Raw genomic sequence first — 13877 nt, 5'->3', positions numbered from 1 at the left:
TATATTTTTAATATTGAAAAAAAAAGGTTAGACTAGTTAGTTTATTCTCTCCAGGTCAGTGGCTCTCAACCAGGGATAATGCTGCCCCCACCCCACCCCCGGGACATTTTGCAACACCTGGAGACATTTTTCATTGTTCCAGCTGTGCAGGAATGCTACTAAACATCCGACAGATGTGGGGCGCCTGGGTGGCTCAGTCAGTTGGTTAAGCAGCTGCCTTCGGCTCAGGTCATGATCCCAGCGTCCTGGGATCGAGTCCCACATCGGGCTCCTTGCTCGGCAGGGAGCCTGCTTCTCCCTCTGCCTCTACCTGCCATTCTGTCTGCCTGTGCTTGCTCTCTCTCCCTCTCTCTCTCTCTCTGATGAATAAATAAAATCTTTAAAAAAAAAAAAAAAAAAAAACATCCGACAGATGTTTAGTGGGGGCAGTCCCCACAACAAAGAATTATTAAGGTCCACAATATCATTGGTGCTACTGTTGAGAAACTATTCTAGGGTGATGTCTGTGCAGTAAAATAGGTTGTATAAGTCTTTATCTTCACATGGGGTTCCATTTGTCTCATTTAGAGTAATAATGAGATTAAGCTAATGAGAACTATAATACTCTTGTTCCAGGCCGAAATTCGGTCTGAGGAATATCTGAGGGTTTTAAAGTTTTTGCATGAAAAGTCCAATTTGGGGTTTTTTTTTCTGTTAACTTGAATTATCTTTATTTGAAATTTTTTCTGTTAATTTGAATTCTAATCATTTATTTCATTGACAAATACTCTTGCCCGTCTACTATATGTCAGACATAATGCTAGAAGTAGGGATAAAACTTTTTAAGACCTAGGGATATTTCATGAATATGGCATTGATTGAGAAAATGGCAGATTATAGGAGTCCAGTACTAAAATAATATTCATCGAAATATTTATTTTGATTATTTATCAAAACTATCTAAACATTAGCACTCAAAACAGTCATTTTTTAAAACTAGCTTGGTTTTTTAAGCTTACTTTACCCATTTATTACTCATAAACTGTTAAATCTTTCACTCTCTGCGAAGGTGAAATATAAGTCCTTTCATGGAAAATACTATTCCCATTTCTGAAATATTCAGTAAGACCTAAGGATCCACTGTCCATTGCATTTATTACTGACTTGAACTGTTTAGTGAGCAATGAAAGCTTGCCAGGATTTAACTCATTCAGATTAATTGTGAATTTGCTACTGTTTTTTTGTACCAGCTGCTGCTTTTGCGAGGATATGCCTTCAACCATTCTGCTGACTTTGAAACAGTTCGCATGATTAAGGAAAAATTGTGTTATGTGGGGTATAATATTGAGCAAGAGCAGAAGCTGGCCTTAGAAACCACAGTATTAGTTGAATCTTACACAGTAAGTATTTTCGATATTTAATACGTATGTGGTTTTAAAATGGAGTACCATGATTATTAATAATGTGCTTAAGTAGGTTTTCTTAGAATCAGTATTTTTGTTTTGAGTTGTTAGAGTATGTATGTGTGTGACTTTTAATGTCTTTCTACAATAAGATTCTTTGATTTGATTATTTTAGGGCACCATATAATGTGAAATAAGGCAAATCATAAAAAGCTTTTCTACCTTAGGATGTAATTAGATAAGAGATGTTATTTTGAGATTCTGAGATCTAAAATAGCACTTTTCAACATGTGTTTTGCAGAGTGTTATTTCCCTGAGATGTTATTAAGTAATTTCACAAAAATTAAAGTGGTTTACATTGTCTAATAAGTTTGGGATTCAGTTTCACTTTACTGAAGAGCTTCTCAGAACCTTTGATGTGCTTAGTATGTGTATGTCTGTGAGAATGTGGTAAGCTGCCTGTTTCTCAACCTTATTAGATTATAGGATTCTAGCATTTCATAAGACTCCTGTTCCAGGAAGAGTACTTTGGGAAGTGCTCATCCTATAGCTTTCCTATAATAATTCAGTAGGTGGCAGTCTTTTCCTGACTTGGTATTTTCTTAATGAACTGTTGAAAACAAATGTTAACTTGAAAGTAAGATTGAGAACCCAGTTATAGGTTACACCAGGAGAGTAGATTCTACCTGATTTTTTTAATGTATTGTTAAGTCTATTATATTCATCTGGGTAGAAAATACTTCCATATCTCATCTTTGATCTAGTTATTACTAAAATGAAATCAAGTAATGGGCAATAAAAACAAGTATTCTTAAACCGTTTGATTCATGCAAGCTCTGCATATCACAAATATGTATGAAATAGTCATTTTAAAAATTATTATATTGTTTTATTTTTTAAGCGATACTGATCCAAATAATTTATAAGCAACTTATTAATCTCCAGATCTGCCCTGGAGATTCTTTTCTGAAGCTTTTTTGATAGTTCCTTTAGATTTATAATTTTTCATATACCTGACTTGTAAGAAAATGGTATGAGACAAAAAGATGAGAGAAATAGAAATGTAAAACATGTTTTGTTTAATTTTTCCCCTCCTTTCTCAAAGAATTTGAGGTGGGTTACAAAAATACACACAGGTGACTTTTGGGGCGCTCACTCCCTATGCAATGTATAACTTTTGACTCCCTCAAAAATTAACTACTAATAACCTACTGTCATTGCCTTGCCAATAACATAAATAGTCAACTAACAGGTATTTTGTATGTTAAATGTATTATATACCATGTTCTTACAATAAAGTAAGATAGGAAGAAAAGAAAATGTTACTAAGAAAATAAGGATGAGAAGATACATTTACAGTACTTTACTGTATTTGTCGGAAAAAATGTCCTTGGACCTGTGCAGTTTAAACCCATATTGTTATAGGGTCAGCTGCACAATAAATAAAAAACAGTAGACTAATGAAACTGATGAGCAAGTGAAGAGGGATAAGGAGAGACAAGTAAAGGATAGGATAAGATTTGGTGCAAAAAAATGAGAATCCTACAGTCATAATAGGTAGGGTAGGGTCTAGAGGTTGGTAGCTCCTAGGCCAGGTGGCCCCATGCTGACCAGCAGCCACACCCTTGGAGAGGCTGAAGTATGAGCTACAGCGGTTTTGCCAATAACCATGTACTGTGGCCCCATGCTGACCAGCAGCCACACCCTCGGAGAGGCTAAAGTATGAGCTACAGAGGTTTTGCCAGTAACCATGTACTGTATATAAAATTTTTCCAGATATTTTGGGTGATTTCATGTGGTTTCTAAACTCACCTGATGGGTTTTTTGTTTTTTTTTTTTTAAGAGTATTTGTTTGAATCAGTATCCTTGGGGGTTATTTGTTTGTTTTTTGAGTGTTTTTTTTTAATTTGATACAATTTATTAAAAGACAGTTTGTGGAGGTTTTGAAAAATGTGATTACTTTTGCTTGTATCTGTAAACATGGAGTAAATTTTTTAAGAAAAAAAAAAAAACCTTGGCTTTGTGGTACTTTGTCATACTGCAAAGTCATTTTTAGAATCCAAATACAATTACAGTAGTCGTATTATTATAAATATACTGTGAGACATGTCAATGTAAGACTAATTCTGGTGTCTCCTATGGAAGTGGGTCAGATGCCAGCATACACCAGCATGCTCATAATTTAGGTCAATCCAATGAGTTGTGAGGTGGTTTTAAGAGAGGGAGGGGCACCTGGGGGGCTCAGTTGGCTAAGCATCTGCCTTCAGCTCAGGTCATGATCTTGGGGTCTTAGATCAATCCCTAGCCCAGCTCCCTGCTCAGAGGGCAGTCTGTTTCTCCCTCTACCCCTGCGCCCACCCCCCACCAGCTCATATGCAGACTTTCTCTCTCTTTCTCTCTTTAAAAAAAAAAATGGGAGTTTTTTGGTGTTTGCCTACTTGGCTTAGTCAGTCGAGCATCCAACTCTTAATCTTGGGGTCATGAGTTCAGACCCCACATTGGGCTACAGCCCACTTCAAAAATTAAACATTAAAAATAATAAAAATAAATAAATAATAAAAATAAATAAATAATAACATATATTAATAAATAAATGGGAGTTTTTACTTATCATTTCTCATTTAATTAAATATAAACATGACGTGTGACTGTCTGCATACACAGGGTCATGTTGTAATGATATCTGACCAGTTGTTTAAATCTTAATTTGCTCTGTGGGCGCCTGAGTGGCTCAGTAGGTTAAGCATCCGAATCTTGATTTCAGCTCAGGTCATGCTCTCGTGGCCGTGAGATTGAGCAGCAGACCAAGCCTTATGTTGGGCTGCACGCTGGGCATAGAGCCTGGTCAAGATTCTCTCCCTTTCCCTGTTCCACTCCCCCTGTATGCATGGGCTCTCTCTCTTAAAAAAAATCCTGGGGCACCTGGGTGGCTCAGTCATTAAGCATCTGCCTTTGGCTCAGGTCGTGATCCCAGGGTCCTCGGATCAAGCCCCACATTGGGCTCTCCGCTCAGCAGGAAGCCTGCTTCTCCCTCTCCCATTCCCCCTGCTTGTGTTCCCTCTCGCTGTGTCTCTCTCTGTGGAATAAATAAATAAAATCCTTTAAGTAAGAAATCTTATTTGCTTAAGTTGAAGTTATATTTATCCATTATTTAAAATTTAATAGGATCTAGAGGGGAGCCTAGCTGGCTCAGTTGGTAGAGCATGTGACTTGGTCTTGTGAGAGGTTGTGAGTTCAAGCCCCACTTTGGGTGTAGAGATTACTTAAAATCTTTAAAAAAAAATTTAATAGGGTCTAGTAAGTAGGATACAGTAGAACTGCTTAATAAAAAGTAATCTTGAGGCACCTGAGTAGCTCATTCAATAAGTATCTCCCTTTGGTTCCGGTCATCATCTCCTGGGATCAAGCCCCACATTGGGCCCCCTGCTTGTGTTCCTGCTCTTGGAGTCTCTCTCTGTGTCAAATAAATAAATAAAACCTTTAAAAATATATATTACAGGGGCGCCTGGGTGGCTCAGTGGGTTAAGCCACTGCCTTCGGCTCAGGTCATGATCTCAGGGTCCTGGGATCGAGTCCCGCGTCGGGCTCTCTGCTCAGCAGGGAGCCTGCTTCCCTCTCTCTCTCTCTCTCTGCCTGCCTCTCCATCTACTTGTGATCTCTGTCTGTCAAATAAATAAATAAAATCTTTAAAAAAAAAAATATATATATATTACAGTAATCTATCAGTGTTTCTTAAACTTTTCTAATCATAAAACATTTTTTGGATTACATGATTTGACAGAAGTTTTACACATGATATAAACTGTTTTGATGGCAAAACAGTAAAGTTTCACAGTGCAATTATTTGGTAAAAGAAATTATTTAAAATTTTTAACTGAATGTGTCTATGCTACATAGTAAAAATATCCATAAAATAAACCACAAATGTGTTAAAACAGAGAAACAGCATTGACACCAGCCAGTAATCCAAATGCAGTGGTTTATTAATTCTTCCTTTTTTTTTTTTCCTAAGATTTTGTATATTTATTTGACAGAAAGAGACGGCAGGGGCAATGGGAGAGAGAGAAGAAGGCTCCCTGCTGAGCAGGGAGCCCAGTGCAGGGCTCTGTCCCAGGACCCTGGGATCATGACTTGAGCAGAAGGCGGACACTTAATGACTGAGCCACCCAGGCACCCCTTAATGCTTCTTTTTTATGCTTAGCTGCACACAGCAGTGGAACATGACACATTCATGCATTCATCACTTTTTTCAAGAAATTCCTGATGTGTTGGAGCATGGCACTTGTTTTTTTCTTTTTCAAAAATTTATTTTAGGAGAAACATATTGCTGATAATGATTTTGATTATTGAACAGATGTGTTTAAAGTACTAGTGTTCTAAAGAACACTGGGAAATTTTTAAATATGTTTTGCTGACTAATACCTGGTTATTCTTGGTTTCTAGCTCCCAGATGGCCGCATTATCAAAGTTGGGGGAGAGAGATTTGAAGCACCAGAAGCTTTATTTCAGCCTCACCTGATCAATGTTGAGGGAGTAGGTGTTGCCGAATTGCTTTTTAACACAATCCAGGCAGCTGACATTGATACCAGGTACATCATAAGTGCTGGTTTCAAAGTTATTTATCAATAGATAAAGTATGTATAGTTAAAGTGACTAAGTTGCCTATTACTTCACTCGTGGTTTTGAACAGATAAGGGAAAAGAATTTTTTGAGGGTGACATTTGATGTTGGATATATATCACTGTGTCTCAGAAACCACCTTAAACTTTTTTTTAAATAATTCAGAACTTAAGGAAAATTTCCCAAGAATAATACAGAGAAGTCATGTATACTCTTTACTCGGTTTCTCATTCTACTAATTTTAACATTCGGCCTGTTTATTCTATCATTCTCCCTCTCTTTTTTCTTGAGCTTTTTGAGAGTATGTTGAACATGAAAGTCCTCTTTACTCCTTGATATTTGCTTTGTGTTTCCTGAGAACAGGGTTATTCTCCTACTAGCTGCAGTGCTGTTTCTGAGCTCAGGAGAGTGATTACTGATCAGCTGTTATCTGCCACCCATTTTTCAGTTTCGCCTACTGTCCCAGTGATGTCCTTTATACAGTTTTTCCTTTCCCCAGGAGATTATCAAGTCTAAGCTCACACAGTGTATGTAGTTGGCATGTCTTAGCTTTTATCTGTTACAATTCTTCAGGCTTTCATGACAGCAACATCTTTTTAGAGATGCTTGTTTTGCTTGTTATCAGTGTGAACTCATGATTTTGTCCAGTGATTCTAATCTGTTATTGTCTTTACTTATTTTGATGCTCAAATTGTTCCCGATTTGGCCAGGGAGAGCCCCTTTTTAGCCAGTTATTTTAGAGAATTTTTCTCAACTTGAGTTTGAGTGTTTTTTCATGATTAGATCCAGCTTATGCATTTGGGGCTGGAATACTACTGAAGTGATGTGTCCTTCTCAGGGTGTCCCATCCAGAGATGAGTTCTGTTTGTTCCTTGTTGGTGATGTTAGGATTAAGCTCTTGATGAAGTTTCTTGTTCAGTTTTTGTATTTTTCCTTTCTTAGTTTGTAAGTAATTTGTGGGAAAGTACCTTGGGACTGTATCGATCTCCTATTCATCATTAAACTCTGCCCCCCACACCCCTTTTATTATTGTTGATGATTCTTGCCTAAATCCATTTTTATTGTGCTCTCAAAAAGGTAATTTTCTAATTCTGTCATTCTTTCTATATTTATTAATTGGCATTCCAGCATAAGGAAGCGCATTGCCTCCTTTTGCTTGTTATCAGTGTGAACTCATGATTTTGTCCAGTGATTCTAATCTGTTACTGTCTTTATTTATTTTGATGCTCAAATTGTTCCTGATTTGGCCAGGGAGAGCCCCTTCAAACACACCTGTGTATCCTTTGACATGCTCTTACCTCTTTCAGCACATTCTGTTTTGTAGCACAGGATAGTCCTGCCTTAGCTTTAATTTTTTAGGTAAAACATTACCATCTAGTCAGAACTATATAAAAAGCATACTTTGAAGTATTACTCTCCCAGCCCCTTGTTCTCTACCCTAGTCTTCCTCCCTCTTACAGGTAAATGATCTCATTAGCTTGGCTTTATCCTTTCTGTGTTTCTTATTTGTTCTTATACAAAAGGTAGCTTAGTAATAAATGCTTTTTTGCACTTCACTTCCTTCACTTAATATATCCTAAACAATCCCGACCATTCCTAGAGATTGTCCTTTTTTTCCCCAGTGTATACATAACATTTGGTGAATCTGGGTTACGTAGGTAGATGCCAGTATTTTTGCAGACAAATAATGCTGCAGTTAATAACCTTGTGCATAGTATATTTTTGTACTGTTGGGCATATATAATTTGAAAACATTTCTAAAGGGAATTGTTGGGTCTACATACAGTAAATGCATGTAGTTTTGTTACTGTTCAGTTCCCCTGTCTGGATGTTAGGACCCTTCTTCTTCCCACCAGTAATAGATGAGGGCACCTGTGTGTCCCCACAGCTTGGTCATAGTTTGGCAACTTTTTAACTTTTATGCCAGTCTGATGAGTGAAATGATATTTCAGTGTAGTTTCAATTTATATTTTACTTAAGAGAGAAGTTAAACATATTTTTCTATGTTTAGGGCTGTTTCTTTTTCTGGTGAATTGTCTGTTCATGGCTTTTGCTTCTGTAGAATTTTTGTAATTTTCCCCCTCGGTTTTTTAAAAGCTCTTTTTATATTATAGCTCTGTAATATTTATTGCAGGTAGTTTTTCTGATTTTCCATTTGTCTCTTGTGTTTTTGGCTATACAGAAATTTTTATTTACTTATTAAATAAGTTGATAACCTTTTATTGCATCTAGAGTTTGAGTCATAGTTGAACAGCCCTCCTGTATACCCAGGTTATGGAGGAATTCACTCAGAAGCATTTTGTAAAAAGCAAATGTTTGCTTACTTGTCTGTTTAACCCTGAGTTAAATAACCATCAAACTAATTTTTGTGGGATGGCGGAGGAGCAGGGTAATAATGAAAAGTAATAAAAATAGCAAGCCAACTGCTTATAACAAGCTATAAACTTAATGTGAGATGATCAAAAATCTAAACCTCTCTTAGTGGGGATTAGGTAGATGCTTTTGTCCCTCGACTTAATGATCATTAATAGTAAAATTGGACTCAAAATATATACGTATTGGTGGTGATTGAAGTGTTGGCATTCCCAAAGCAACTGGAGTCCAGTTCAGGACCTTACCACAGAGATAGCATTGGGAAGTAGCACAGCTCAGTTCCGTGTGTTCTGCGTGTTGAAGGTGTACCTGTAAATGCTCGTGGGAGCGGACCATGTGGAGCCATAGCTCAACTGCATGTGCTACACTTGTGTGCAGAGCTCTGCAAGTGGGTGTAAAAGCCGCACACTTCTGTAAGCTCCCCGGGGTCATGATAGGCTGAGCCGTTGGAAGCCAGGATGGATGAGGCCAAAATAGCTGTGGCTCAGCTCCTGAACTTCACTAGAAGAGTTCCTCAGACCCTCACTTAGTTATGTTACTCTTACTATGGAGGCAGCTATTTTATTTATTTATTTATTTATTTTTAAAGATTTTATTTATTTATTTGACAGAAATCACAAGTAGACGGAGAGGCAGGCAGAGAGAGAGGGAAGCAGCTCCCTGGTGAGCAGAGAGCCCGATGTAGGACTCGATCCCAGGACCCTGAGATCATGACCTGAGCTGAAGGCAGCGGCTCAACCCACTGAGCCACCCAGGTGCCCCGGATGCAGTTATTTTAGATTTGACTATCTGGTATCATAATCGGTAGCATATTTAAAGAAAGAGAAGGCTGCTCTAACAAGGAAACACGCCAGTCTCACCTAACATAACAGCACCTAGTTCCAAGGCAAAAGAACAAAAGGGAAAAAGAACAAAAGGCAAATGGAAAAATTGGAAAACAACTGAGATCATAGTAGAAAATGGTTAGTTATGGTAAACTTCGAGAAGCACTGTGATGACATACATAGTCCAAATCATGGAAGTTTGTGATGTTAACTCTGGTCCTTGTTAAATGCCCAGTTGCAGGGGTGCCTGAGTGGTTCAGTCAGTTGGGCATCTGATTCTTCTGATTTCAGCTCAGGTTATGATTTTAGGGTCATGAGATCGAGCCCCACATCAGGCCCTGAGGTCAGTGCAGAGTCTGCTTGTCCCTCTCCTTCTTCCCCCATGCCCAGCTTGCTCTCTCTCTCAATAGAAAAATAAAAATCTTTTTTTTTTTAAAGTCTCAATTATATTTGCAGGACAATGTGTCATGTGCTTTAGAAGCATTCTCATTAAAATTATAATAAGTATTTTACATGTAGAGAGGGTTTGTTATCTAATAACAGCATTAATAACAAACCTTGCGATCCATGTTGAATTTTATTTAATTCTCCCAGCAATCACTTGAAACTGACAGATATAAAAGGAATGCTGAAAGACTGTTTTTCTCATCTGAAACCCCAAATGATACCTTTTGTGTCTTTCTAGATCTGAATTCTATAAGCACATTGTGCTTTCTGGAGGGTCTACTATGTACCCTGGGCTGCCATCACGGTTGGAACGAGAACTTAAACAGCTTTACTTAGAACGAGTTTTAAAGGGAGATGTGGAAAAACTTTCTGTAAGTATCAGTCAATAATCCAGCTGTTAACATACTTTTAAAACCCTATAAAGTAGCTTGTGAATCTTGACAACCACCAGAGGGAGCAAGAAGTCTTCCTAAACAAATTTTTAATGAAGTCACATGCAGCCTTGAAGAGATAGAAGTAAATGGTTCAAGGTAAGCTCTGTTTCAGAATGGTTGTACTGCCTGATCACCTCTGTGGTCAGTGGCTGGAGGCAGTGAGGTCCCAGGCCACATGTTCTGGTTCCTCTGTAACAGACAACCTGGAGCCTAGGTGCTTCTAAGGGCACAGGAAGAACCTGCCATATAGTATTCCTTCCCCCAACCCTTTTCTGTGGGGATATGTTCAAAGGCTCCCAGTGGATGCCTAAACCGCAGATAATACTGATTCCCCCTATACAAGAGCACTTATGATGAAGTTTAATTCATAGATTAGGCCCCAGAAGAGATTAACAACAACAACAGCAACAGTAAAATAGGACAGTTACAACAATACACTGGAAAAAAGTTATATGAATGTGGTCTCTGTTAAAATATCCTATTGTACTATACTCACTCTTGTGGTGATGTGAGGATAAAATGCCTTCGTGACGAGATAAGGTGACAGGAGTCACGCAGGCCTCGTGATGCAGTGCTATGTTGGCTGGGCCATCTTCTGCTGCCAGACCATGGGTAACTGAAACCACAGATAAGGGGCGACTGCTGTGTTATGGAGAGAGAAATGCCTCTTGGGATTTGGGGGTTCTTTTTAGCTGACTTTTCGGATATGTAACCAGCCTTCATTGCTACTCTTGGACTGTCTCAAATTTCTGATTCTGGATTATTTTTCTGGCTATTTCTTGTATACGTCTTACTTCCCTAAAAAGATTGTAAAACATAATGTAGCAAATATTTTGCATCCCCATCAGCTGTCCTTGCTCTTGAAACAGACTTTAATTGGTAGTTGTCAATGTATAGAATAGAAAGTAATTTACAAACTAGAAGGTAATAGGTGATGGTAATTCGGCATTGTTTTTTTTTTTTTTTCTACCAACACTGGAGTGTGCAAAGTACACTATATATACTATGCACTCAGCCAGGGTCATTTAATTCCAGGTTAATCTCTGAGCTTTGTCCCAACAACCTTGATCAGCTGTTGTAGATAATGAGATTACATATTACAGAGGACTATATATATCAGAGATACTAATGTCACATTTTCATCTGTCACTAAATTGTGAAAACGGAGTGTTGACTCACATATATTAAATAAATTGAAAGACTCAAAAGGAACCATATTGTCTAAGTACTTTGCTTATTTGATTTTTTTTTTGTCATACATATAATTTAAAATTAATCTCAGGTGATTATTTCCTTACTCAGCAAATATTTCTTGACCTCCTTCTGGATGCCAAACACTTGTCTAGCTGCTGGAACAAACAAAACAGTAGTAAATAAAAACCAGGTCCCCACTTTTATTCTGTGAATGTGTCAGTAGGAATAAGCACTATGAAGAAAAGGAAAGTAAGGTGAGGGGCTAGAAAGTGGTAGTGACTGGGGAGGTGGCACGCTCCTTCAAGTAGTGTGGTCCCGGAAAGACTCTGATCTCCTCAGAGATCTTCTGAGCAGAGACCTGGATAGAGTGAGCCTGTGAGCCATGTAACCATCTGTGGGAAGAATCTTCAAGGCAGGAATGGCAAGTACAAAAGCCCTGGGTTGAGGCGTCTGGGTGGCTCTATTGGTTAAATGTCTGCTTTCGGTTCAGGTCATGATCCCGGGGTCCTGGGATTGAGGCCTGTTTTAGGCTCCTCACTCAGTGGGGAGTCTGCTTTTCCCTCTCCTTCTGCCTGCTTCTCCCTCTGCTTATGTGCTTGTTTGCTTTCTCTCTACCTGTCAAAAAAATAAATAAAATTTTACTCCTTCCCACCTCCCCCCCACACAAAATAAAAGCCCTGGGTTGTCAGGAATGTGCAGGTATGGCTGGGGCAGAGTGAGTAAAGGGGAGGCCTGCTTGGTGAGGTCAGAAAGGTGGCTGGATGCAGGTCTCATCAGCCATGGTGAAGGGTTTAGCTTTACTCCTAGTGAAACTGAAAGCCTTGGGAGGGTTTTGAGCAGAGAAGTGATAGGATCTGACTTGTTTTTAAGGGATCACTAAGTCTGGTGTGGGGAAGGGAGGAAGAAAGAAGGCTGTAGAAGGACGAGGTGGCGGGCTGGGAGGGAGGGAGGTGGTGGTGGAAGTTCATGAGATGGAGGAGGTATGAAATTGTGTTCTTGAAGAGTAGAAGAGAGAAGACACGTGCTGTGGGCTTGCCAGGCTGCGCTAAGGAGCTCAAACGAAGGAAGTGATGCAGTTCAGCCAAGACAGGCAGTTTCTCACCTGTCATGTTCAGTTGCTTGGGGGCAGCTACAGAGTAGAGAGGTGGTCCCCCGAGTCCATGCTGTGCCTCATGAAGTGAGAGGGAGAGAAGGATGAAGTCACAGAGGAGACCAGGAAGTGGTGGGGAGAGCACACACACGCACAGGAAGAGCGGACATGAGGGGAAATAAATCGGGACTCCTATAGGTGACTTGGCAAAGAGGAGTGGTGGCTGGAATGGTCTGATGGAATCAGTTTCAAGGGACGTGGCTCAGTTGGCTAAGCGACTGCCTTTGACTCAGGTCATGATCCCGGGGTCTTGGGATCGAGTCCGGCATCCTGCTCCGCGGGAAGCCTGCTTCTCTTCCTGGCTGCTGCTCCCCTGCTTGTGTTCTGGCTCACGTGCGCGCGCTCTCTCTCTCTCTGTCTCTCTGTCTCTCTCTCTCTGACAAATAAATAAATAAATATCTTAAGGAAAAAAAAAAAAAAAGAATGAGTTTCAACTTGGGAGTTGCAAGGAGGAGAGAGAGAGAAGCAGCAGTGAAGAACCAGAATTGGTGTGACCAGACCAGGTGGTGTGAGAGAACTACAGCAGCCCCCTCAGAGCTGCAAGGACAGACCTGCAGGGACGGCAGCGCCTTCAGGGACTAACCAGCTTTCCCTTAGAGCCAGGGCGGCTGACCTTCAGGCCTGTATCATACTGCCTGTTTTTATAAATAAAGTTTTATTGCAACAAAGCCAGGCCTATTTTTTTTTTTAAGTAAGTAAACTGGTGTTTATACCTGATCCTACAATTCAGTTATGTGACGTGGGGACAATCTAAAGTGACATAGTGACTTTGAGTCCTTTTGCAGGATTTGTGACACAGTAAATTGATCTATGACATTTTAAGGTTTTTCTTTCAGGCATGGAATGATCACACATTGAGGTGTGTCTTCTATTAGACAATCAATAGTGGCTGCAGAGTGTAAAACTTATTCCACTTATCTAATTTTGGTTACTGTGTTCATTTTTTTCCCCAGCATCTCCATATTTGGCCTTGTTTATTTTGAGAACATTTCATTTGAATTTGAGACAATAAAAACTGAACTTTGCTTATAAGAAAAGAATTCCAATCTTACTCTTACATGGGACAGCAATCATAGAGGCATTAGACCTTGAGGAAACCATAGAAGTCCTCTTATCCAAAATCTTGACTTAACATCTAAGTGATTTTCTCATGTGGTCATCCCCAGGAGGTGAAGAAACCTGCCACAATCAGGACTCTGGTACTTGGGCTCTCAGTAGGCTGATTGTGTGATTTATTGTTCATATCAAGACCATTTTGAGAGTGACAAGGGGTGTTGTTAATAGCGATGGGAGAACAGGTGTAAATCAGCACACTGGGATGGTCTGTGTGATCTCCTTGGTGTGAGCTTTGGGCAAATTACCAAAAATGTCTACTTCAGATAAAAAGTCAAGCCATCCTACTTACATCACAGGACTTGTGGGAATTCAGCAGCAGAATATATGACACAGTCAT

The 13877-nt window shown here is 39.4% G+C and overlaps 1 protein-coding gene across 1 annotated transcript in view; it reads left to right on the top strand.

Annotated features, from left to right (window-relative positions):
• ACTR2 (actin related protein 2) overlaps positions 1-13877 on the top strand; it is a 40266-nt gene that overhangs the window by 23623 nt on the left and 2766 nt on the right. The window contains exons 6-8 of the mRNA XM_082746699.1: positions 1230-1379; positions 5826-5971; positions 9885-10017. Coding sequence (XP_082602825.1) covers positions 1230-1379; positions 5826-5971; positions 9885-10017 — 429 coding nt within the window. The remainder of the gene's footprint in view (positions 1-1229; positions 1380-5825; positions 5972-9884; positions 10018-13877) is intronic.

The sequence above is a fragment of the Mustela nivalis genome (assembly GCF_964662115.1).
Source record: "Mustela nivalis genome assembly, chromosome: 8".
NCBI lineage: Eukaryota > Metazoa > Chordata > Mammalia > Carnivora > Mustelidae > Mustela > Mustela nivalis.
This window is presented reverse-complemented; position numbering and strand designations above follow the sequence as displayed.